The 23,751-nt window shown below is 41.7% G+C and overlaps 1 protein-coding gene across 3 annotated transcripts in view; it reads left to right on the forward strand.

The window, feature by feature from the left end:
• Positions 1 to 1,269: 1,269 nt before the first annotated feature.
• cnih3 (cornichon family AMPA receptor auxiliary protein 3) overlaps positions 1,270 to 23,751 on the forward strand; it is a 63,142-nt gene continuing 40,660 nt past the window's right edge. For 2 of the 3 annotated variants that reach the window (XR_015437788.1, XM_087176220.1), the window contains exons 1-2: positions 1,270 to 1,896; positions 16,382 to 16,450. Coding sequence is in view for 2 of the 3 variants with exons in the window: in XM_087176220.1 (XP_087032346.1) it covers positions 1,819 to 1,896; positions 16,382 to 16,450 (147 nt within the window). In the remaining variant the exon portion in view is untranslated. The remainder of the gene's footprint in view (positions 1,897 to 16,381; positions 16,451 to 23,751) is intronic. The other variant, XM_023415160.2, reaches the window with a different exon arrangement.

Raw genomic sequence — 23,751 nt, forward strand, 5'->3', positions numbered from 1 at the left:
ACAGTAATAGTGCAAATATACCTACACATGGGCTTGTGTTATGTTTGTGACTGTATGCATTGTATGATTAAAAAGGCAAATCAGCCTTGAACTGATGATTATGATTGTTTATGAACATTGTGACACTGATGCCGTTTGAGATTGCAGAATGATGTACAGGGACAGACAGGAAAGTACAAGCATGACATGTTTAGATAACAGGTTCAGGTCAGAGTGGTGTGAAGAGAGAAGAGGTGGAGTGACCCTGTTACACACAGAATATGTGTATAAGAATGAATGTCTGAAACAAGGAAGTACTGCACTCTGCTTAGACGAGACGAGAGCAGGGTGAGTCCAGAGCTCTGTAAGCAATCTCAAACTTATATGCTTGACTATACTTTTAATAAATTAGACGTGTTGAACGTTATCTGTTGTCCTGCATACTTCATCAAACGAATGCGCGAGTCCTGTTTGGTCATATATAAAAGGGTAAAATGGATCTGGACTCAACAACATACAGCAAGGATGATAAAAAAAAACACATGTTATTATTTCTTCCATGGAGAAGGCTGACATGTTGCCCAGGTGTCTAGACGAAGCATTTACCCGCTGTGAAGTTTTGATTATTGCTCTATTGCTGGTGTAATTACAGGCAGTTTATAAAAGAGTCACACGGTGGCGCCATTTCCACAGTTTATAAACTGTATGTCTCGTTACAGGCACATAGTTGAGTTACTATTGAGACATCACTTTACCAATATGTTTTACTGAGTTTACAATCAATCACTTTCTGTAAGATGATTGTAAATTGTATTTTGGGAGTATTTTGTATAATGCTGTGTATAAGTTACTTTTATTTATTCTGTTTTTCTTATTTCATTCACTCTTTAGTCTGATTTTATTTCCTGAAGTATGGATTTAGCATTAAGTGGTTAATCCAATTATTCTGTTCAGGTGAATGTAGCAAATTGAGTGTTAATGAACTGGTTATAGTCGCAAAAGGAAAAGCAATGGTTTACGTTTGAAATAGCATCACTTCACCAGAACCAGATCCAGAACCAGAACCAGAACCAGAACCAGAACCAGAACCAGAACCAGAACCAGGAGCAAGTCCAGGATCAACAGAGCACAGGCTGCCTTCATGTCATGTCTTAACAACTGGAGGTTGCGACACACACACAAGTCACACTCACACACAAACACACGCGCACACATGCACGCACACCGGGTGCTGTGATTTTAAATCCACCTGTTCACGCGCCTTCTCCCTGCGCTTCCCTCCTGCCAACGGAGAAACCAGCTTTTATTGACGCCTAGTGCATGAAGTGGCGAGGAGCTCCACCACCGCACCGCACCGCACCGCACCGCACCGCACCGCACCGCGCCGCACCGCAGATACAGCAGGACTCCCTCCGCCGCCGCTGATGGATGGATTACCTACACGCTCACCTCTCCCGGATGGTTTGGCGCATTCCCTCGTCACATCAGATTCCTGAGGAAACTGCTGCCTTCCCATGATTACATGATCACCATCTCACCAACACTGTGGACACTGATCGCTGATCATGCGAAGTGCACTGATTTGAGATCAGCTCCTTTGACTCCAGTCACATCCCCGCCGCCGCCGCTGCTGGGTGGACGCGCGGCTGATCATCTGGAGAGGTTTCCTGCAACAATTTGTTGCAAACATTGCGAAGGGCGAAGTCATGGTGCCGGTGCCGCCTCGGATTCTCATGGCACCGTGAGAACTTTCTCTCTTCCCCCCCCTCTTTTATTTTAGATGTTTGTCAGCGGGATCGTGCTTCTTTGGGGAATTATCCATCGTTTCCCTTTTCAATTATGTTCACTTTTGCTGCCTTCTGCTACATGCTGTCTCTGGTCCTCTGCGTGTCCCTGATCTTCTTTGCAATATGGCACGTAAGTACCTCAGATTTGGTGTATTCTGACATTTGTCAGGTCTTCTTCCTTTACATTTGATAACCAGCAGATCTCACCATGCACCGTGCACACTGGACGCGCAGGTGCGATTTTTGTGCACATATACATTCATTTCAAATGTGCATTTTACACAGTTTTAACATTGCAGGATCATTTTTTTGCAGCTATTGTCCTCCACGACAGGTGCGCACCTGTGTCTTCGTGGCAGCAGGCTCCATCATCCATCCATCCATCATCCATCCATCCACCCATCCATCCATCCATCCAGCATTTGAATCACTTAGTCACAATTTCCTACTTTACACATCGTGCTGACCCAATTTTCATATCCAGTAAAGCTTGCACCCCTGTGCAGCATCCTAGATCAATTAACCACCCTTCCTTCCAGATCAATTAGGAAATCTTACCCCCCCCCCCATCTTTCCTCTCTCTGCCTTTAATCAAGCCTCAGCTCAGCTACACACCATTGCCAATATGACTGACTGCATTATGATATTTGAATAATCTAATTATTTGCTCCCAGAGCAACATCTCCATCAATGCAGGGCATTATGTAAAGACAGATTTGGGTCAGGTCTCCCAGCCTTTTGCCCCTAGGCTGCATTTTATGTGTGGAAACAGCAACAGACCTGACCACTGATCCTAATGGCAATTACAGCTAATAGTTGGTCTGGATGTCTGTCACACACTTTCCAATGTGAGAGTGCACACACCAGTTAAAAATGAGCGATTATGCAAAAAAAGGAAAAAAGAAGCTGCGAAATAGAATAAACACACAGCAGCTTTATGATGCTGACAAAGAAAAACATCTCCATCTATCCTGATTCATAACGCAGGCCCCAGAAACCACAACACTTCCTCCTTCTTTCTCTGCGATGTAGATTCGGCACCGGTGGAGGGATCACAATGGAAGACTATTATTCTGTAGCTTCAGCAATAATCCACATCGCACCAAGGCTTTATTTTGCATTCTGCTTAACACGGCAGAAACAGTGGAGAATGCCTCCTCCACTGATTCCCATCCACGGTGACATGCAAGACATGCAGCAATAATAATAATAAGCTGGTGGCTCCATATTGCGAGGAAACATAATTAGGAAGGAGGCTGAGAGGTGGGAATATGTGGAGCTGTGGAAGCGTGCGGCGGAAGCCAAGACTGCACATTAACACCAGGCACCTGCCAAAATGCTGGGGGAAAAATTTTGGCCGTAACTGTTTCACTTCTATCAGTCGTTCTGGCAGGTGGCCATCGTAGTCTTTTTTCTTCTTCTTCTTTAATTTCATCTGGTTTCAAAGAACTTCTGATAAAAAACAAAACAGTGGCCACAGTGACGGCAGGATTCAGGTTTACACTTTTACGCCCTGAGCAGCAGTGCATTGCTAAAAAGAGCAAGTGTGTTGAGTCAAACAACCCGGAGCGAAATCAAACTATAAATAAAACGAGCCGGTGTTAATGAACATGAAAAGACAGAGGCTGCATAGAAGAAAAAAAACAAAAAAAACAATGGGAATAAAATGAGTAATGAACTGCTCTGACTGGAACCGGTCTTGTCTGCAGGTTTTATGTGTGCTGAATCCCAGAATGACAAATGGCTGAGCACAGATGAACCTCTGTCATTAATTGGCTGTAATCAATCAAACCATATGCTGCCTAGTAAATCACCTCGTACAGTACGAAGGTGTCTTTCTCTGCTCGGCTACTTACAGTGTTTTCAGGTTCTGATAAATCTTTCGTTCACTTGTTTTAACTCCCCCCCCCCCATCTACTCATTGAGCTGTTCTGTAAAGAAATGTGAGGGGAATATAGATGAGGACATATTTACTATCTTTAGAACATCTATTATCATTAATCATGCCTCTCTGGCCAGACCCTGGACTCAGTGTGGGCTAATGTGCAAAGTAAGACAAGGTCAAGTAACAAGGAAGGAACACAACTAGACTGTGGACGTGTAAAACTTCTTTAAAGCCATTATATGATACACTGGTAAACAACTTCTTTGACAACTATGGGGAAATCATAGACTTAAAAATCCATGTTTTAGACTTTTCCAGTGTTTTTTTTTTGTTTGTTTTTTTGAAGTGAAGTGTTGATCCATAAAAAGATATATTTGTGGTTTTAAGATCCAAAAACCATCTCAGTGTAGTTTTACATCTCCTCTCTCAGGCTTCTCTCTGGAGCTCTAGTAACAACAGGTCAGTGAGCCAATCAGAAGAGAGGAGGCTCTGAGTCTCTCTTCTGATTGGCTGACTGTTTTCTGAGTGATCCAATAAAAATGTAGCAAATTTCAGGTAAAAACATTCAGAGAAACCAAATCCTGCAAGGTTGGCTGGTGGGTCCAAGTGGGCGGAGCTTTTGGCATGGCTGAGGGCAGTAACTGTTGTTGTGACATCACAAAGTTACAGAAGACCTAAAGGCTGGTTTTAAGACTCAGTTTCTGAACACAGGCTGTGTGCATTTCTCTGTGGACTGAGGCTTTGATACTTTCACAGTATTAATATAGAACCTAGACCTGATCTATAGTCACACTACACATGGAAATCTACCTTTATAATATATGGGACCAATATGGGAATAAGGTTTCAGCCGTTTGATACAGTAAAATATTTTTGGTTCATATGAAACTGTGATGGGGCGAATCAGACTGGGCAGAGGACGTCAGTAGAGTAGGCGGTCCTTCAATGTGTCCCAGGACTTTTTCACGTCCATACTGCTAAAAGAATGTGAGTGACCGGATCTCAAATGCGTCCTCAATGCGTCTTGGCTGTGTTCACACCTGAATTTAGAGCTGTCCACTTATGATCGGATCACATGACCAGATATCAATACCAGGTCTGGACAGGGCAGAAGCAGTCACCGCTCTCGGCCATGCTTAAAACCACAAATATATCTTCTTATCCATCAATACTTCATATAAAACAAGTGTCAAATATAGGACCTTTAAATATGAAACCATGTTATCTGAGCAGTCAGGATTTTCACAGTGTGGTTATTTCAGACTCATCATTGCTCCTTTTCATTACATGGCAAGTTTAATTATTTTCACTTCAGATATTCCATCAGTTCTCGTTTGGAGAGACTTAAGTCAATTTTCCAACTGAAGATTTTGGCAGCTTGCCAAGACGTATTTTTCCAGCAGGACTAATATAATGAATACAATAACTACAAGCAGGTCACAGTATTCTCACATAATGACACTTTGAGTGTTTCACTTCCAACCAGATGCAGCGATCAGCACAATCAATGTGTTCGTCGCATAAAATACAACATCAAAGTCACCCAAGGGAGTACTCACCAAAGCCATTTTAATTAACATACAAGGTGAACTGCGACCTCCCCCGAGCGCCTTCAACGGTCCCACTGCTTGAGTGATTCTCCTCCCCGTGTAACCACAACCTCTAATGTGCTCAGGAGCTGGGAGCGAGCCAGACGCTCCGTCGGTGAAAGCTGGGAAAACCCGGTGGTGCAGATATGATGTAGAGGTTGCCCTGGCAGCGAGGCAGAGGGTATAATGTCAAACTGACATCATTTACTCTCCCAGTTGGAACTTTCCATTATGTTGTGGCAGATTTGGTATTTAGTGGATGGAAGGTGCGGTGAAGTATGAACGCATATTTTGTATGGATGCAGCAACAAGTATGGCTGAATTACGACTTGGCAAGATGGACTAAATCCCCAGTGCCCCGGACCACCAGGATAACAGAGCCGCTGAGTCTTCTTCACTTTATTAAAAGGTCCAATATTTTACACTTCATCTGTGCTTTATTTGCGGTTTTAAGAACCAAAAACCATCTCAATGTAGTTTTACATCTCCTCTCTCAGGCTTCTCTCTGGAGCTCTAGTAACAACAGGTTGGTGATTGAATAAAAAATATATCAGACTTCAGGTAAACACTTGGAGAAATGAAATCCTGCGAGGTTGGACGGTGGGTCCAGGTGGACCTTGGAAATTCACACATCCAAATGTCTTACATGCAGGCGTGTTGGAAAGTTTCACCTCAGTCTTGAAAAGAAGAAAATCCCACACACTGCTCTTGCTTGGCATCACGATTTATTGATCATCCTTAATATTTGGGCCTCTCTAGACCTGCAGCGCCGTGAGTCATATTCTTCTTTTCAAGACTGGAGCTTTGGTTTTAAACTTCAGGATCTCACGCACAGTTTTAGGGTGGATGTCGAGGGGAGCAGCTCAGCTATAGCATTTCGCTCGGCGTTGCTTCCGTTCAGAGCGTGACTTTGCATCACACTGAGATTTTGACAAGTACAGGGCATTCGCAGGCTTAACAGAGGTGTTGTGTGAATAATTGTTCACACTGAACAACCATAACACTCCCTCATCTGTTGCTGTCTCTGTGGCATTCTGATGATAGAGCAAAACAAGTTCTTTTTTTATTTTTGGGTGGGGTTGCTATGTGCAGGAATGAGATCAAGAAAGACTGTGGAAAGAAGGAGGAAAGAGTATTTTCCTTGGATGAAATTTGGAGGGTTTGACTTTCAAACGCCAGACGGTTGACTTAGTGTGGAAGAGAGACTGAAATGAGAGCGATATTTAGCCAAACACGGTTTGTGCTACTTTCCTTAGCCTGCCAGAGGCCTAAGCCTGTTCCCATGATCTGCAACGCCTCAGACATTTACTGCAAGGGTCTTCTGGGGATAGGCAGAGGGAGGGGACAGAGAAAGTCACAGGAAGATAGATGGAAGGAGGATGAGCCAGTGTCTGCCCAAGGAGAGAGGAATGACAGGAGCTGCAGGAGTGATGGGTTGATGGAGAAGAAAAAGGGGGGAAAGGCCAGAGAGACTACGGATTTCACTTACTGGGACTTCAGACCAGGGCAGACTGGACTGGAGAGACGACTGGAGCAGAATACAAAGTGATAATCAGACATGAAAAAGAAGGAAAAGGCAACAATGCAAGTAAAGAAATAAATAAAAGCTACAAACGCAGAAATAGATAAAAGAAATTAAGAGGTAAATGAATGTCAAACAGAAGAGTAGACAACAGCAGGTAAAGCTTTATGGGGCATTTAAAGTTCACACTGTCTTCATCTGGATTATTCATGTCTTAATAACAGCGATGAAATAAAGATGTGGCACAATCAGCTTTATGTATTTAATGTTCTTGTTACGACTGTCTAATCTGCTCATTCAATATTTACTTAACACTATATGGAATTCAGTATAGAGGATAATATGAGGCGTCAGATGGCAAAATGAAAAATAATTGTTTCAGAGAATATAACCATTTCTTTAATCCTGACTGAGCAATAAGTAGCTCTCAGTGACCCTCGACTGTAAGTTACTCAGGGAATAACATTAAGACATTAGTTAACGAGCTATAAGTTAAAGACTAAATGGCTTTGGAAGACTTACATCACCCACAAGTTTGATTTTGTCTCAGTGATTTAATTGAGCCAATCACAGCTTTCCAGGAAGGACAGAGACATTATCTTCCTGTGTAGCTTGCTCGCTACTTTCTAGCTAAATCAGTGTAAAAGAAAAAAAAGTGACAGGTTGTTGTAAATGCAATGAAAGAATGTCTTACACTTCTGTACTTGTAGAAACGAGAAATTGGCAAAAAAAAAAAAAAAAAAGATGTCAGGCTGAGTGAATTAAATAAACGAACATGGTAATTCAGTCCAATTATCAAGCTAACAATGAAGTCCAGACAAGCTAGCCAGATTCTCTCAACCACTTTTTTGGAGGTAAAATGAAACTGAGCACATTTTTAATGTTGATAATAATCTCTCACAGCAGAAGAAAACTGTGCACAAGTACAGTAGGTAAAGTAAGTTTTACCAGATATATTTGTCTATTCCACCTTCCCCGATTGTGTAATTGTAGCCAATTTAGTGGCTTTTGTTTAAAACCTGTATTTTCAGATCTGGGCAACGCAATCCAATGTTATTATTACTGAACTATAATTTAAATAACACAGGGTTTATGAAACACAAATGAGCTTTAAGATTAAAACAATACATCACCTATGTAATCTTTATTATGGCTTGACGACACCATATCCATTAAAAGATATATACAAAAGGAGAATGGGAGGAATGTGCATAAAGTTGGAGATATAATTCCAGAAACTGATTGTAATTCACCTAGCATTTAACATGCAGACCCACCGTGATTTTGTATGTACAAACAAGGAAGTAGCTCGTGCTCAAGGTGCCCTAGTAAGACATCAAGGGAAAGAAATGCAAAGGTGATGCTGATTGTAATTCCAATGAGCAGACAGTCGACGGGGGTTTCTGGCACCAGGCCCTGGAAGCTAATGGAGGTGGCGTTCAGTTTATAGCGAGGTTGGTTCAGCATCGATCCATGTGTTCATTAACCCCTGCTGGCTCCCCATCCATCATCCGTACTCCAGTCTTTCTATTGTTCGGCTGCACAGTGCACACACACAGGGGGATTATCTGGGTGATTCTTGTCCCCTCTCCTTTTCCGTTCCAGGTGTGTGTGTCACCCGCTGCAGCACGAGCTCCTCACATTTAAATAATAGCAATTAAATAATAATAATAATAATGATAATGATAATTGGAAATGCTTATGATGAAAAGTGCAGTTTTAACAGCTTTGCTTTAATTTTTTGATTCTTATTCATTAGCTTTTTCAGTGACGATGTTACAAGAGACTGATGGCAATTTTACAGGAACAACATGTCATTATAGACACATTGAATAGCAATTTGTCTGATGTTAATAGCAAGCATTTCGTTATGGGTAGGTTTTATTTGTGAAAAAGTCTCTGGGCCCAGTGTGACAAGGTGAAGCTTTTTATTCATGAATTTAGAATCAACAAGATTTGCATTGATTTTTCTTCCACGTAAAGAGACTTATGCCTTTTAACATGTACTATAGTGGATAACAGCCAGTACCTGGGGCAGTACTGGGGGAAAGGAATAGCGCTGATGATGAGCAGAGGTTCAAACAGAACTGCCTCGTTATGTTCATACAGCTGAGAGACCTTTAACCATCATAAGCTTTTCACTTGCAAATTTGAGCGCATTGTGATTTGCCACATTTCACAGATCACTGCTGGAGTGTACTGTATCAGAGGCAGTTCAACAGTATAGCTTAGTATTGCTCAGTCAGACAGAAAGACGGCAATTAGCAGCTGTGCTAACTGTGAGCGAGAAGCAAAAGATAGAAAATATTATTGTGCATTCTTTATGAAGGAAATGAAACTTCATCACACTAACATTTGTGCTCTGCGGCTTCTCTGGTCTGTTATGGGGGAACACTGAAATGTTAGCAGTTAGCTACTAGTTGTGCTTTGATATGCTACGAATAATGGATTCATTCCTTCATATTGGTTGCATTTGTGCTTGTACTGTCAATAATTAATAATAATGATGATAATAATAATAATAATAGACTTATTAATACTTAAAACACTTATTTTCTATATTTGTAATGCTAGAGTCATTGTTTCAGCAGCAGCAGCTTTGTCTGCTAGCAGTTAGCTACACGTGTGACGCCACTGTGCAAAATAAACCCAGACAGTTTTCAGGCCATGGATAACGGCATCTAAATACTTGAGATCAATAACCATAAGTTTAATAACATTCAATAGTAGTAAGCAGTTAGTAAATGATTAAAAAGTAGTTAGTTGATGTATTATGAAACACATCGGTTGTAAATCTATAGAATCAGTATCGCTTTTTACACATTAGTTAATCATGAACAATTGATGATTTCTTTTTAAGTGAATAAACACTGAAAGATGAAGGGGGAGGAGAACTGCTGATGTGGGTGATAAATCTCTGAGGATTCATCACTGTGATGAACCTTTAACATTAACCTCTTGTTGATATAAAAATATTAATATTCCAGTTCTTTCATGAACATATTCACTAGGCTTTCAATAATATTGTCTAACACACCAGGCGGTCTCTCTACACCTTCAGGGACCTCCAGTTTTTATATATGCAACAAAGGTGAACCTTCACAATATTGTCTCACTAACGACCTCTATGGTTACGGAGGGGAATGTTACTGGAAGCAACGTTTCCATGGTAATCCAACTCCTGCCATTGATTTTAGGACAAAAGCCAATTTTGTCCTGCAGTAATATTGTCACTGCAGCATAATTTCTCCGGCCATGCAGAAGGTGTGGTCACACCAGCCTGTTTAATGTAAACAGCTGTACTGTATGTGTTGAATATGCTCAGCTGATCTGTCCATTAACCTTCATTGTAGCTGAATACGTGCTTAACATTTACCTCTGGTGCCTCGCTGAAAGTCCTGACAGCTGAGTCATACACACAGAATGCTGATACAGGAATTTCTGGGAAGGAAGAGTTTTGTTTTCTTTGATCTCGTCACAGCGGAGGAAAGGGTTAACTGTGCCAACAGTGTCTATTCAGGGAAACCAGGGTTCCTGCCTTCTTCAGCTGTATCCCCCTGGCAAGGTGTTCAGCACAGACACAGCTAGCAAAGTGTTCAGCACAGACACAGGCCGACGCTGACAGGAGCGTGGTAGTGATTAAAAAACAAGCCAGCTCCCAGCACACGACCAGCCACTGACCTCTGGGAAGTCTGCAGGAGAGGGGAGAGTTTGATGTTCAGTATAAAGTCATAGAGGAGGAAAATAGATGTGGAAAGGCACAGACCGGGAAGTCAAATACATTCAGTGTTGTTTTACAGGTCTAAAACAAAAATCTGGCAAGAGTGGAGGTTTCCTTCTCAGCTCTGCTTTAAAAAGAAAACAGCATCAATATGTGAAGCAGGTGATCCTTCCTTTAGCGAGAATCCTTACATATGGATTTGTCTGTAAGGCATCCAAGCCGTGCTGGGCATTGCCAGCCATTTAGATTGTGGCTCCGATCCGTTATCATTTCATTATTAAACCTGCCCTTATGAAGACCGACACAGGCTATACTTACATCAGACCTCTGAGTCTTTGTTAGCAAGGATCTGCATTTTACTCTCTGCCTGAGATAAGATGAAAATTTAATGCTCCTCACGGGGGACATTGGGCAGCTTGTGTTGTAAACTTTGCGTCATGTATTTCGTGGTGGTTAATACAAAGACTGCATGAATTAAGTCCAGCGCTGCTCAGCTTTCAATCGGCTGCATGCATAATAGACTTAGTGTTTGGCTCGGGCTTCATTGGGTTGTTAATTGCACGTCAGAGGTTGGTGAGGAGTGGTTGTGCAGGAAATTAACCTATACTGAGTGGATTCTAAAATCCCAATGAATAATTGAAGCAAGTCTTTGAATAATTTAAGTGGACCTTGTTGTGTTTCACATTAGAGAGGAGGTTCCACTGATTGCCGTTGTTGTTTTTAATCTTGTTATTTCTATATGAATTCTTTGAAGGCTGCATGGAGAGAAAAGTTTTTGTTTTTGGTCGGTTTCAACCGACTGAAAATGAGCACAAATTTAGATCCACGGACTAAAACACATCAAATTAGGCTACATCCATCTCTCTGTTTCCCTCTCTCTTTTCCCTTGTAGTCCAGTCGCAGCCACAGCCTGCATTGAGGCACAGAATTCGGCGTGCCAAGGGAAGGAGCAGAGGGTGCCAGTATGTTGGCTGTTTCTGCCAGCAAACCTTGACTTCAAAGCAGCCTGTTAAAGTGAACATCAAAATAGAACTGGATTTGCAAAAACAGAAAACCCATTGTCATTGCCATGGAGCTTCTGCAGGAATCACCCTCTGAGCACGTCACATATTTGAGTTTTGGTCCTCTGGTCTGCAGCTCGGAGGCAAATGTTGCTTCTGATCACTGGCTGAGTGGTCTGAGATCAAGGGGATGAAATGCTGCTTTACAGTGGATTTTCCCTTAAAGGATAATACCATTTTCTATCACAACATGGGTCTTATCTTTGTAGCTTTGGTCACTGTTCGTTTCAGTGTTAAAAAAAAAAAAACATTGTACTTGCCAAGTTATTAGCTGATATCTGGGGATGCTGTGTCATTGCTAAAAATAGGTTTGATGGGCAAAAAGCACCAGTAATCAGATGACTAGACACGTTGTAAACAAACCTCCGGGTAAGACAACATTATTTGAAATGAAAAATCAACACAAACAATAAAATTGTTCCCAAAAATGTCCATTGTAAATATTCATCAACATCCATCCATCCATCCATCCATCTTCTTCCTCTTATCCGGGGTTGGGTCGTGGTGGTAGCAGCTGATAAAGCAAACTATCCATGACTCGTCACCTTAACGTGGTTGAGGGGTTTGTGTATCCCAGTGAGTGTCTGGTGACCGGGTCGGGCACAGCTCACCTGCAGGGATAGACGTCGGGTCTACTTTAAATTTTCAACCACAGTTGGCTCAACTTATCTTAGTTGTGCACACACAGTTCTCCTTGTGTAGTGAAGGATTTTTACCAACACTTTTGGTGTTCCCACTCTCAGCTCTACCTCCAAATAAAGTGGCTAGGCCAGGTTGAGCAGCCGGAGCCCCATGGGTATTCCTGAGCTGCTCTCCCAGGCCTGGCTTCAGGTGAGGCTTCCGGTTTCCCTAATCCAATCACGGTATCTTTCTTCCAAACTCCGAAAGGGTTCAAGTCAGTTTTATTAATCTAGCGCCCAATCAAAGCTGAAGTTTACTCAAGGCACTTTCCAGAGCATGAATGACGGCCAGTGGCTCTGGGTAATGATTGAAAGAACGAGATCATTGACACCAGTAAGTTTAATGAGTGTCCTTTGCAGGTTGGCTGGCCTCACCGTAAGATATTGGTTGAGCAGCTTATAGTTATCTTGGAGTAGAGCTGCTGTTCCTTCCAGCTGAAAGGAGCCAGTTGAAGAGGTTTGGTCATCTGATTGGGATACCACTCGGACAGCGTCTTGTGAAGGTACACTGGGCACATCCAACTGAGAGGAGCCAGCAATGAAACCCGAGCAATGCCTCAGGGTCCCGCAGGAAAAGCTGGCTGTTGCGGCTAAAGAGATTGACATTTTGGCTACTTTGCTTAGTCTGCTGCCACTTCAACCTCCACCTGAATATAAGGCGGGAAAATGGATGTATGGATGTATGACGTGGTGTATATAATCTGGATAAACCGTTTTAACCTTCCTATCATCTAAACACTCATTGTTCAGTGCTTGCACAAACTTTACTTTGGCAATGTTCCCACAACTCATTAATTACTCAATTATTTTGAGTACTATGCTGTAGAAATAACAGCCAAAAATCACTATAATAAAACCCATTGTACTAAATTTAAATGATCCTTTATGCGTGACATTCACTCAGAGCATCCAGCGTTCATTTCATATGGTGCGCATAGGGATGTATAGGCGAAGTATTTCTGCTGCACTTTTATGTCTGTGTCTCTGTGGAAGAGTCTGTTCCTACGCTTGAGTGCGTACTGTGCCTCCCTGTATACATGGATTTATTCACCATGACGACTTGTGTGAATGTGAGTGTGAATTCCCATTGCCCATGAGGAACAGCCCGGGGGAAGCTAACACACTGTAACACAGCGAGGCAATGAGCCGGGATCACTGTTGAGGTCCATTGGGAAATAACATGTAAAGAGCTGCCTGTTAGTGCGGGGGTGAGCCCAGGGAAATAACCCGGGATTGGCGCGAACCTCTGCCATCTCTCTGATGTTAATTCCCCATACTGGGCTGACACACTCCCATGTACAAACACACACGTCACTTCTTCCTCCGTTTCTTGCTCACGTCAACACACAATGCATGGATAACATTGACACACAACACAGACAGTGATCCAGTTTTTCTTACTTCACACACACACACACACACACACACACACACACACACACACACACACACACACAGTAGCTCATATGCAGATACACTGACTGACACATTCATACACACATCTTCCTCCTGATGCCCAACTAGTAAAGCAATAACATCTGTCTTTGTAGTGCAGTGGCCTCCACTGTCACACATACAACACCAATGGATCTGGTGCATAGTTTCTCCACTGGTCATCATTACTTGATGTTGTTATTACCGTACTCACTTATCAAACAGATGGAGTGTCTGCTGTCTGCTTCCTGACATCAGGTGGGATCCTTTCCTCTGTTTGTCAGAGTGCACCAAGTAACCAAGCAGCTACAAACATCTTTTCCTAAAAGACACCAAAAAGAGAAATAAAACAAAGGAACTGTGTGTGCGTGCAATCACCTCAGTTTCAAGGAATATGAGTACATGAACACTTGTTGAGTCAAAACATTTAATATGTACCAGTCACAAACAATGAGAGGCATGTTGGTGGGCTTAAATTCCCTGCCGCCCCGACTGTCAAGCTTGCCCAGCCTGTTTAACATCTCAGTCCCCAAATAGCCTCCTCTGAATTTGTGAGCCGGACCAGGGTGCCGCTCCAATCAGGATCCTCGGCTCATCAGACAGGAAGCAGGAAGTGGGGAAGGGTGGTGCCTCAGCAGCTGGAAACAATCTTGTGCAGGGGACTACACATCCTATTCAGCGCAGTAAACAAAATACTACACGGGGTGGGCATCAGCTGCGGTGGTAACAACGCTTCATATGGAGAAAATCCATGCCTGGATGTTCTCTGAAATGTTCTTTTAAAGTGCCTTGCCTTATAGACCATCAGGTAAACACAAGAACAGCAGTTTCTGACCTCATGACGAGGGCGAAACAGACGGTCATACACTCAACAGCTCTTTAACACAACGGCAGCATCAAGTGAAGACGTTGATTACTAAATCTGAAATGTTCATTCGCTGCATTCCACAGTGGAGCAGTGGGTGGGCGGCAGCATCATGTAAATGCTGTGCCTCTGGGCAGATATGCATTTTAACTGGCGCAGATTATGTTAATGATGAAATAGAGGACGTCTCTTGGTAAGAGAAACTTCGAGAGAGCACTAATGTTCACGTTAAGGGCTGTTTTTTTTCCTGACTGCAGTAAAATTGAGACGTTGAACTTGAAGCCTCATTTAAATTCGTCTAGTACTTTGATTTATGACCAAATATCTACAAAACTAATGTTATTCCACTCAGGTGTACTGTGAGCACAAGCGCTAATTATCAAATATTAGCATGGTAATATGCTAAACAAAGATGATAAAATCAGTGGATAAAATACATGGCAAACATCAGTATGTTAACACGGTCACAGACTTTTTTTACAGCAGATATTTTGACTTTTCACAGCAGGAAAAGAACGAGCGAAACACATTTAGTTAATGTATTTAGTCCATAAAGTGTCACAGTAAACCAGGATGCACAATACCAGGACCCTGAAACTACCTCATCTAAATGGACTCTTATTTTTATTAATTACACTTGTGCTTTCACTGCTGCCATGATGTCTGCTGTTAAAAAGGTCTATTGAGATAACATTAGTGTGCAGACGTTGGTTTTTAGCTCAAACCTTAAGTAAAGCTTCACAGCAGCTGTTGTAGCTGCAGACTCTTCATCTTGTTAAAGAAGGTTCAGTAATTTTCTAAACAGCTGGGCACTGTAGTTTTCAATGAACATAATTTAATCAAGAGTAAATGGTGCGGGGGCGTCGTGTAGCGTAGTGGTTTAAGCAGGCGCCCCATGTGTAGAGGCTACAGTCCTCGCTGCAGTTGGCCCCGGTTCGAATCCCGCATCGGACGGCCTTTCGCTGCATGTCATTCCCCCTCTCTCTGCCTCCCTGTTTCCTGTCACTCTCCACTGTGCTGTCCATTAAAGGCATAAAAAGCCCAAAAAAATATACTTTAAAAAGAGTAAATGGTGCGGTCGTCGGGTACTGTTTTCATCCAACACACATTTATTGGGCCACTGATTATTCATAGGAGCAGGACAGTGTATGTAGGGGGTTACTTAAAATGTGTCACAACAGACCGTAAATGAAGCATTGTGGTGCTACAGAAACCCTGCCGTACAAATCGTATTCTCCAGACATAAAGGAACACGCTTGTTTGGTACAAGCCCCAACAAACATCACATCAGCATCATTTCTTTTTCTGTCAAAATGAAATGCAAAGACAACCATTCCAACTGAAATCATCATCGGCAAAATAATTGGAATATCATTTTTTTCTTTGCATATCGTTCAATCCGACTCAAAATGAACTACAGTGGCTGTGTGGTTATTTCACTAAATATCAACAATGTTGCTCCTTAGTTTTTGGACAACATTGGAGCTCCATGGTTCAGAGAAACAATCTAGCATTTCAAGTTTTGGCTACACATACAATACTAGTTAGTCAGTGAGTGGTCTTTTTTATTGAATTTGTGAACAGTAATCAAGATAAAGCACATCACCGACTGTATCTTTCAACTGTGCTGTGATTTAACATCAGGTAGAGATGCTCTAAAAAATATAGTCGTCTGTCGCCCAGGTTGATACATACTGTAGATCTTCACATTCTGCATGCTGGTGGTGAGACACACAGGAGACTTTAGACAATAACGATGTGTTTTCAGAGTGAGAAAAAATTTAATTCTACATTGTCCCTCTGTTTTACTCATTGTAGTCATCACTTGTTTCTCTCTCTCTCCCTCCCTCTCTCTCAGATAACGGCTTTTGATGAGCTCCAGGCTGACTTCAAGGTGCCAATCGATCAGGGCAATCCGCTCCATGCGGTAGGTTTCCTTTCCCTGCTCCCTGATACATTTCATTACAAGTGTCTTTCCACTAATGTTTATTGTGTGGACGGAAACTGCAGCAACATATGGGAAATGACTGAAATCATTTCGCTAAGGGCCACAGGCATTAACACACTCGTCTTTCACTCTGTCTCTGTCTTTCCCAGTCTACATTCCTGTTCCTTCACTTTTTCTCTTCCTCTCCATTAATTTTAAATCAGGCAGCTGGCAACATACTTTTTTGTAAACCCTTCTCTACTTACTTCCTGGCCGACAAGCAGGCTATCGTAAGACTTCAGGGCGAAGCATCCAGTGTGAATGAATCATCGTTTACAAATAACCCTCGAATTCAGATATGGTGACAAACTACAAATAGAGGTAAACACGGATTTTGCAGTTGGTCTGATCCTGCAGATGGTGACTCTTACCCCAGTGCAGGCTATTTCTAACCTCTTACTACCCTAAACCATCTCAGACCTTCAGCTATAGGCTTTCAGTAGAGTCCGCCTTATTCTGATGACAGCTCATTTGTAGATGTGGGTACATTCCTGACACACACCAGACATGAATGTGTCACCTTAACCTATTGCTTATCTTGGCATGTACACACATCGGCTGCATCTAGACAATAAATTGTAAATAAAGATGGACGTAGCCTCTGTGATGTTCCCCATAGGTTTCTGAGGATCTTTTATTTAAGCTCAGAGTGGGCTGCTCCACTGTCGCCATCTTGGCAGTGCCTGACCCCACCTAACTCCTGGCTAATCCAAAAATAGGAAAAGAGGTAGGGCGTGTTTGGAGCTGAGACTTCGGTGCATACCAGCTGGTGGCGAGAGTAGGCTCACTCACCGGTCACTTAAAGAGGCCACGCCCTCAATTATTCAGATCTTTACGCCTTAATTAAATTTAGCACATGAGTTAGCCCTCTATAAAAATTCACCCCCACTATTCACTTCTAGTCTATGGGTTTTTGACTCACTGTTAGAGCCAGACTCTAGTGGTCATTAGAGGAACTGCAGTTTTTGGCACTTTTTTTTTGGCTTCATTTTTCAGCCCCGGAGCTTGCCACTTGATTGATATGACATGTCATACATGTTAAGCAGTACTTTTATCAATTTGATATATTCCCTGCATTGGCAAATCCCGGCTACCGTACGCTTATTTTTTTGGTCTGATCCATCTGGTGTGTGTTTAAGGTCAAATGGTGTCACACGACATGATGTAGAACGTGTACGTTTCAATTAAATCCTTTGTTGGTGTTCAGTGTCTTACAAATCTAGGACCACTGCTCTGGTTTCATTACCAAAGATTGCATCATATTTGGCTCATGATAGGCATTTTTCATCAGCGACCAACCAAAATCGTTAATTGCTTAAACAGCTTTAGTGTCACCTTGACAGATACCAGCAGACTTATTGCTGGCCGAACCCACGATAATCATTTTCATTTCAATTTATCCCGAACATGTTTTAAAACCTTTATTCAGTCTAATTCAGGGATTTAAGCTTTCAGTGATTGAGTGTATCCCATCTTCAATTTACATAGAAACGATCATTCATTTTATCTGAATGTTATTCATTCAGATGTTATGTTATGTTTTAACAATAGTCAAGTCACAGGTTAATACACAGGATTATACATACACCCGCAATTCTCCCAGGATGTCTGATAAACAAATCGGATGTGAAGTGAATATTAAATAAATGCTGAGGATTAAACTGTATTCCAGCAGATCTGCATTGATGTATTTAATGTATAAAATACATTTATATATGTGAGAGAACAAGGGTTGTTTGAGCCGTGGAATGCTTTTTACCTCAGTCTTATCTCTTTCTGTTACCTTTTCTCACAGTGAGGAAATCCAAAACAAAAAAAACCTAAACAAGAAAAGCAAATATGTTCTGCTTCATTGCCACACCAGCAATCAGGGGAAGTTGTGGGGAAAAGATGTACGTTAGCGTTGGCCAATGTAGGAAATCTGCCACAAGTGAAGTTGTTTTAGGATGAATTCCAGCTCTCTAAATCCCTTTCCCCTGAGTCATTTGGGCTTTTACTAACACAGTTGGCTCTTAATAATACATAGTGCTACGGCGCAGCACAAACAGTTAGTCTGGAGGTGACTTTGACTTAAGAGCTCTGGACTGTATAGCTTCTCTGGAGTATTGACTTCTATAGTTCCTCAGGGATGACTGGAAGAGAGAGAGACGGAGGGAAAAAGTTGGAGAAAGAGAGAGAATGATGAAAAAATTGCAAAGTGGGTGAAAGAGAAGAGTTGGAGATGGAGACAGACGGAAAGAGGGAGATGGATGAATGAGGATTTCTTAAGAGGCAAACTGAAAAGAATTCCTCAGCTTGAAAGGCATTTTTCAAGACTCTGAAAAACAGTGCATTAGACCAGATTTCCCCACTCATTGCCACTTTCATATTTTGTCATATTTGCATATCATTATGCAGCGCAGAATGTATCAAAGAATCCAGCGGGGAAACGGGTACAAAAGTTCCATCTAATTTTCTCTTCCTTCTTCTTTCTACTCTAACCCTCTTGTATTTTCTAAACCCATCCTTCCCCCTCCTGCTTCTTATATGAAATGAAAGACTACTACCCATTTCCACATGAATATGTGGCCCTGAAATGCACAATTTTCTCTTTCAGAAACATCCATTAAACCTATTGTTAAAGTTGCAGTTACTCTTAAAAGTTTTCTACCGAGTTCCCAGAGGCACCTGGGAACCCTAGAAAGTTTGAAGTACGATGATAATCAACTAAAGTATTTGAGTTTCCTGAAGCAAGTGCATGTGATCTGCTGCCTTTGGCTCTCGCGATTGACACGTAAAAACGTATAGTATCGTAGTTCAAAGCAACGGACACACACATATAAGAAATATAGCCTATAGATATAAAAGCATTAGTCAAATATTGTATGAGAAAATTTATACTCCACATCCCATCCATTATGCTCATTTCATATACACATAATTTAGTTCATCTTAATTCACTTCAACAAACTACTGTGGCTGCACTCTGAGCTTCTGCTAAGGTCTGGGAGCTTTTATTTTCACTAATTAATTTGAGTTTTGCCTGATTGGGACTTTTACTTTTGTGAGATTAACTCAAAGGCTGTGTGTGTGTGTGTGTGTGTGTGTGTGTGTGCGTACCTGTGCTTCTATCTTTGTGAGGACATTTTGGCTGGTCCTTACAACTTTAAACATTTTTATGGTTGAGACTTGTTTGTGATGTTTTCGAGAGTCATCACAAAGATAGAAGCACAAGTACGTGTGTGTGTGTGTGTGTGTGTGTGTGTGTGTGTTATTTGTATTCAATCACTGGAGGCTTTTACTTCGGACTTATGTCAAATCCCTGTGAAGTAACCGTTACTCCGTTGGTTGGCTGGTTGGGTGTTGGACTTTTCCCATCGGCCATTACTCTTTCAAAATGATTTGGTGTTAACAGTTTCTGTGACATCATCAGGGGGGTGTTAACAGCAGGGACTCTATTAACCTCAACTGCAGAAGATATCAGACCTTTATTTATTTGAGGAAGGCCTCTATTTTTAATTCCCTCTTTTTCCTTTCATGCATCATGTTTTGGAATAAAGTTTAAACATCTTAAATATTTCCTACATTTGTCCATCATTCTTTTTAATCCATCAGATTTATGGTTTCATTCTGAGTGAGCAGCCATAGTTCACAGCACACATCACACACACACACACACACACACACACACACACACACACACACTTACTGAAATGATCCATATGATCCATCTCTCACTAACTCTTGCATAATATCTCCCACCCCGCTTTCCTTCTCTCCTATCTTTCTGACTCCGTCTTTCTTCTTTCTTCCAGGCAGTCTAATTAGCAGTTTCTGTCATCCTACTTCCTTCACACACACACTCACACACACACAATCTTGTTTCAGTAGCCCTGTGTGGTACACTCATTGACATATTGCATTCCTTCGCCCCTCGTTAGGACCAGGCTGTGGTCCCCATGAGGACTACTGGTCCCAACAGGTTTACTTTAAAGGTTTAGAGCAGAAAAGGTCCCGAAACTTGCAGTAAACGTTGTGTAAAACCTGATTAACTCAGTGTCTTTCTCTCTGTTACCCCCTTTACCTGTCTCTGTGGGCGTCGCCTGGCTTGGGCCAGTAAGAAAGGGTTTACAGGAAGATATGTGGCATATACGTATATTTCATTGGCTGACAGGTCAGGACGTAGGTTCAGGGCTCACCTGAGCCAGCTCTAACTATAAGCTTTATCAAAGAGGACAGTTTTCATGTAGAGAGGGTGTCTGCCTCCTGAACCCCCGACTGGAAGCTCTGCCTCCCATTCCAACTCTTAGAAACTCTAGGAAACGCAAGTAGGCCTATAGCAGGTTACCATGAGGTCTTTAAAATACAACAGAGCTTGGTCATTGAGAACTTTGTAGGTGAGGAGGAGGATTTTTGAATTCTATTCTGCACAACAGCACAACATACACCTACAGTGAATGAATAGGTGCGAATAGGTGCAATACAGGAGCATAGCAGGGAAAGTAAGCAACAGGTGAATAAAACAAATTAATGTGACCTTCACAGGAAGCAGCTGGTAAAAGCGGTGGTAAATTTAGAATAATGTTTCAGATAGAGAAACCAATTGTAATTTCAGAATTCACACAGTTCACAGAAAAGACAGTAAACTACTTGTGTGTCTGTGAAACAGCTGATTCAGCGCGGCGGTGTCTGGGTTGGGAAGACGGTGACGCTGCAGCAGCGGTTTTAATTTGCTTCTGCGTTTATTTACCTTTGTATTGATTCACCTTTGTATTGATTCATCTATTTATTTACCTTCTCATTTAACTTTCCATTTTATTTATTCATTTATTCATTTTATTTTCCATTTGCATTTCCCATTAAAATTAAACAGCAACCTTTTTGCCCAAGGAAAATAAAACAGTGTGATGCTACTGTCAAGCAACATGAACAAGTAACATTCAACTATCATGTTTTCTAACATCCAGGTCTACTCCTGCATTTTTTTGTTTCTCTTCAGTGTCCTTTTCTGAATCTGACAGGCTTCCTCTCTCTTTTTTCTTTTTTTTTTTTTTTAATGCTGTGTGCTGCCGGCTGTTTGACATAAGTCTGCCTTCTCTGCAGATTCATCAGCAGACTGCTCAAGATGTTGACTGTCTGACTTGAGTTGTATTTTTTTTTTTGCTTCAGTTCTTGAAGTTCATCTGCCAAGCTCTTCCTTTTGTCATCTTTTGATTTGCTTTCTTTTTCTTTTCTCCTGTCGTCAAGTCACATACCTTTGTCTAGTGCTTCAAGCAGACATCTGAAGCTCCTCGGCAATGTTGACTTTCTCAAGGCCACCAGCTGCCCTCATGCTATCAACAGCGACCTATCGAATCATCCTTCATATTTTACCACCATGACTGGAATATTCACTGAAAGCTGCCACTACTGGTCGGACTTGGGTTCAACACTGTTTAAATACAGCAAATACTAACGGTTCAAAATGAGCAAAAATCAGAAGACGGCGCACCAACATCATCAATCTCTGAATTTTTATAGGTCAAATTGATGCTCTCACTTCTGCACACACACAGGTCCTTCAGGGAAACTACTAGCCTGGAGTCAACACACTGGTTCCTTAAGCAGGAGTTTAGCTATGAGCGTTAGAAGAAAGGCCTCCATTCTTATTTATGTTTTTGCCACCGGCAGCCTGTTTCTTTTGGCTTATCTGGAACTCGCCTTTTTGCGGGTCATCGTCACAAATATGGAAGTTATTCCAGACACTTTACTTTTTACATCTGGGTAGCGTTGTTGCAAGTTGTTAATCTGTCATGTGGTCATGTGTCACTGTCCCAGAGTCAGTGCTGTGTTGTGACGCACAAAAATATCATGAAGATAAATTTCAGTTGCTCAATTGTTGTATCTGAGAAAAACTAATAATAATAATGTTGATGCATAATCAATAATGTTGGATTATTATTTATTACTTCATGGACTATTTGGGATTTTTGTGGTAATGCATCTATAATAATACTAATAATAATTAAAAAGACAGTAAAAAGCAGCAGTTGATTAATGATTTGGAGATTGATTACCATGGCAACAGTGAAAGCCTTAGGGTTAGCGCTACCAGAAACACCACAAAACAGCTGGTCGGTACCCGGAAGTGATACAGTACGTTTGCTGCAATGTCAGAAGTCAAGCTCCTGTCAAGCTCCTCAACTTCGAACAACACAAACAGATTGTTTCATGATAGACAATTAAATATGACCCAACTTTGCCTTCTCTAGTTCCCCTTTCAGATCTGAGATTTTGCCACTGGACATGTATAATGTTTTATAACTTTGAAACTAACAGAGTTACTTTGTTACTCTCTGGTGTGACTGGACGTTTATTGTCAGAAAGAAGCAAACAGGAATATTTTTCAAAACACAGGCTCACTAGCATGTATACACAAACTTCTTTGACCCGCTGGCCCTGTATGGACCGAGTGAACACCAACACTTTTGTTAATATAGACAGACTGTACCGCCATAGATCGGTTAGAGTCTCTAGAATTCAAATATTCAGTTCATTTTGCGCTAACCATAAGCACATAAATATGATTTACTAATATCTACCAGCATCGTGTAGCAGCGGAGCGTGGTGACTGCCTACCGTTTAGACGTGTAGAACTCCGATTCTCTGTCCATTCCTCCGTTGTTTATATTCCTTTAGTCCGAAACGGTCCACAGGTCAAAAAAATCAAAAGGGTTTCTTATAAAAGTATTCCAGGTTTCTTCTATTGTTTATTAGCTTCCTGGCTACAAAATGGAGGCCTCCTTATAAAGATTGGAGATTTCTCTTCCGGTGGTCTGTGGAAGACTGCGAGCGTGACGTGACGTAATGACGTCTCTCACCGTCGGAAAAAAGCCTGCTTTTTTTTTTTTTTCCACTGCTTTTTTTTTTTTTGAATGACTCTAGCTTGTAAATAGACGTCTCCCCTGACCAATCAGAGCAAACTACGAGGTGGGCACGTCAGAGCGAAGACCAATAGGCTTTGAGGGGCGTGGAAACAGTTGAGAGCCTGCTGCATGAGCTGTGTCACACAGACAAGGATCAGCTCTGTTTTTAATGGTTCCAAAACGTGTCTTAGGGATCAAAACGCTTCAGTATGTTTTCTATCATTTCATATTTAAGAGTTAAAGCACATTTCTCCCAGTTTTCCTTTTAGAGAGGTTTATGGGCACCAGTGAAAAAAGGAACTATAAAGGCCTACTTAACTAAACTAGTAGGCCTAGGGGCCTTGAAGCTTCACAGAG

The sequence above is a fragment of the Seriola lalandi genome, unplaced genomic scaffold (genome assembly GCF_002814215.2).
Source record: "Seriola lalandi dorsalis isolate HSWRI2012SDOR001 ecotype SW California unplaced genomic scaffold, Sedor1 jcf7180002054544, whole genome shotgun sequence".
In the NCBI taxonomy this organism is placed as follows: Eukaryota; Metazoa; Chordata; class Actinopteri; order Carangiformes; family Carangidae; genus Seriola; species Seriola lalandi.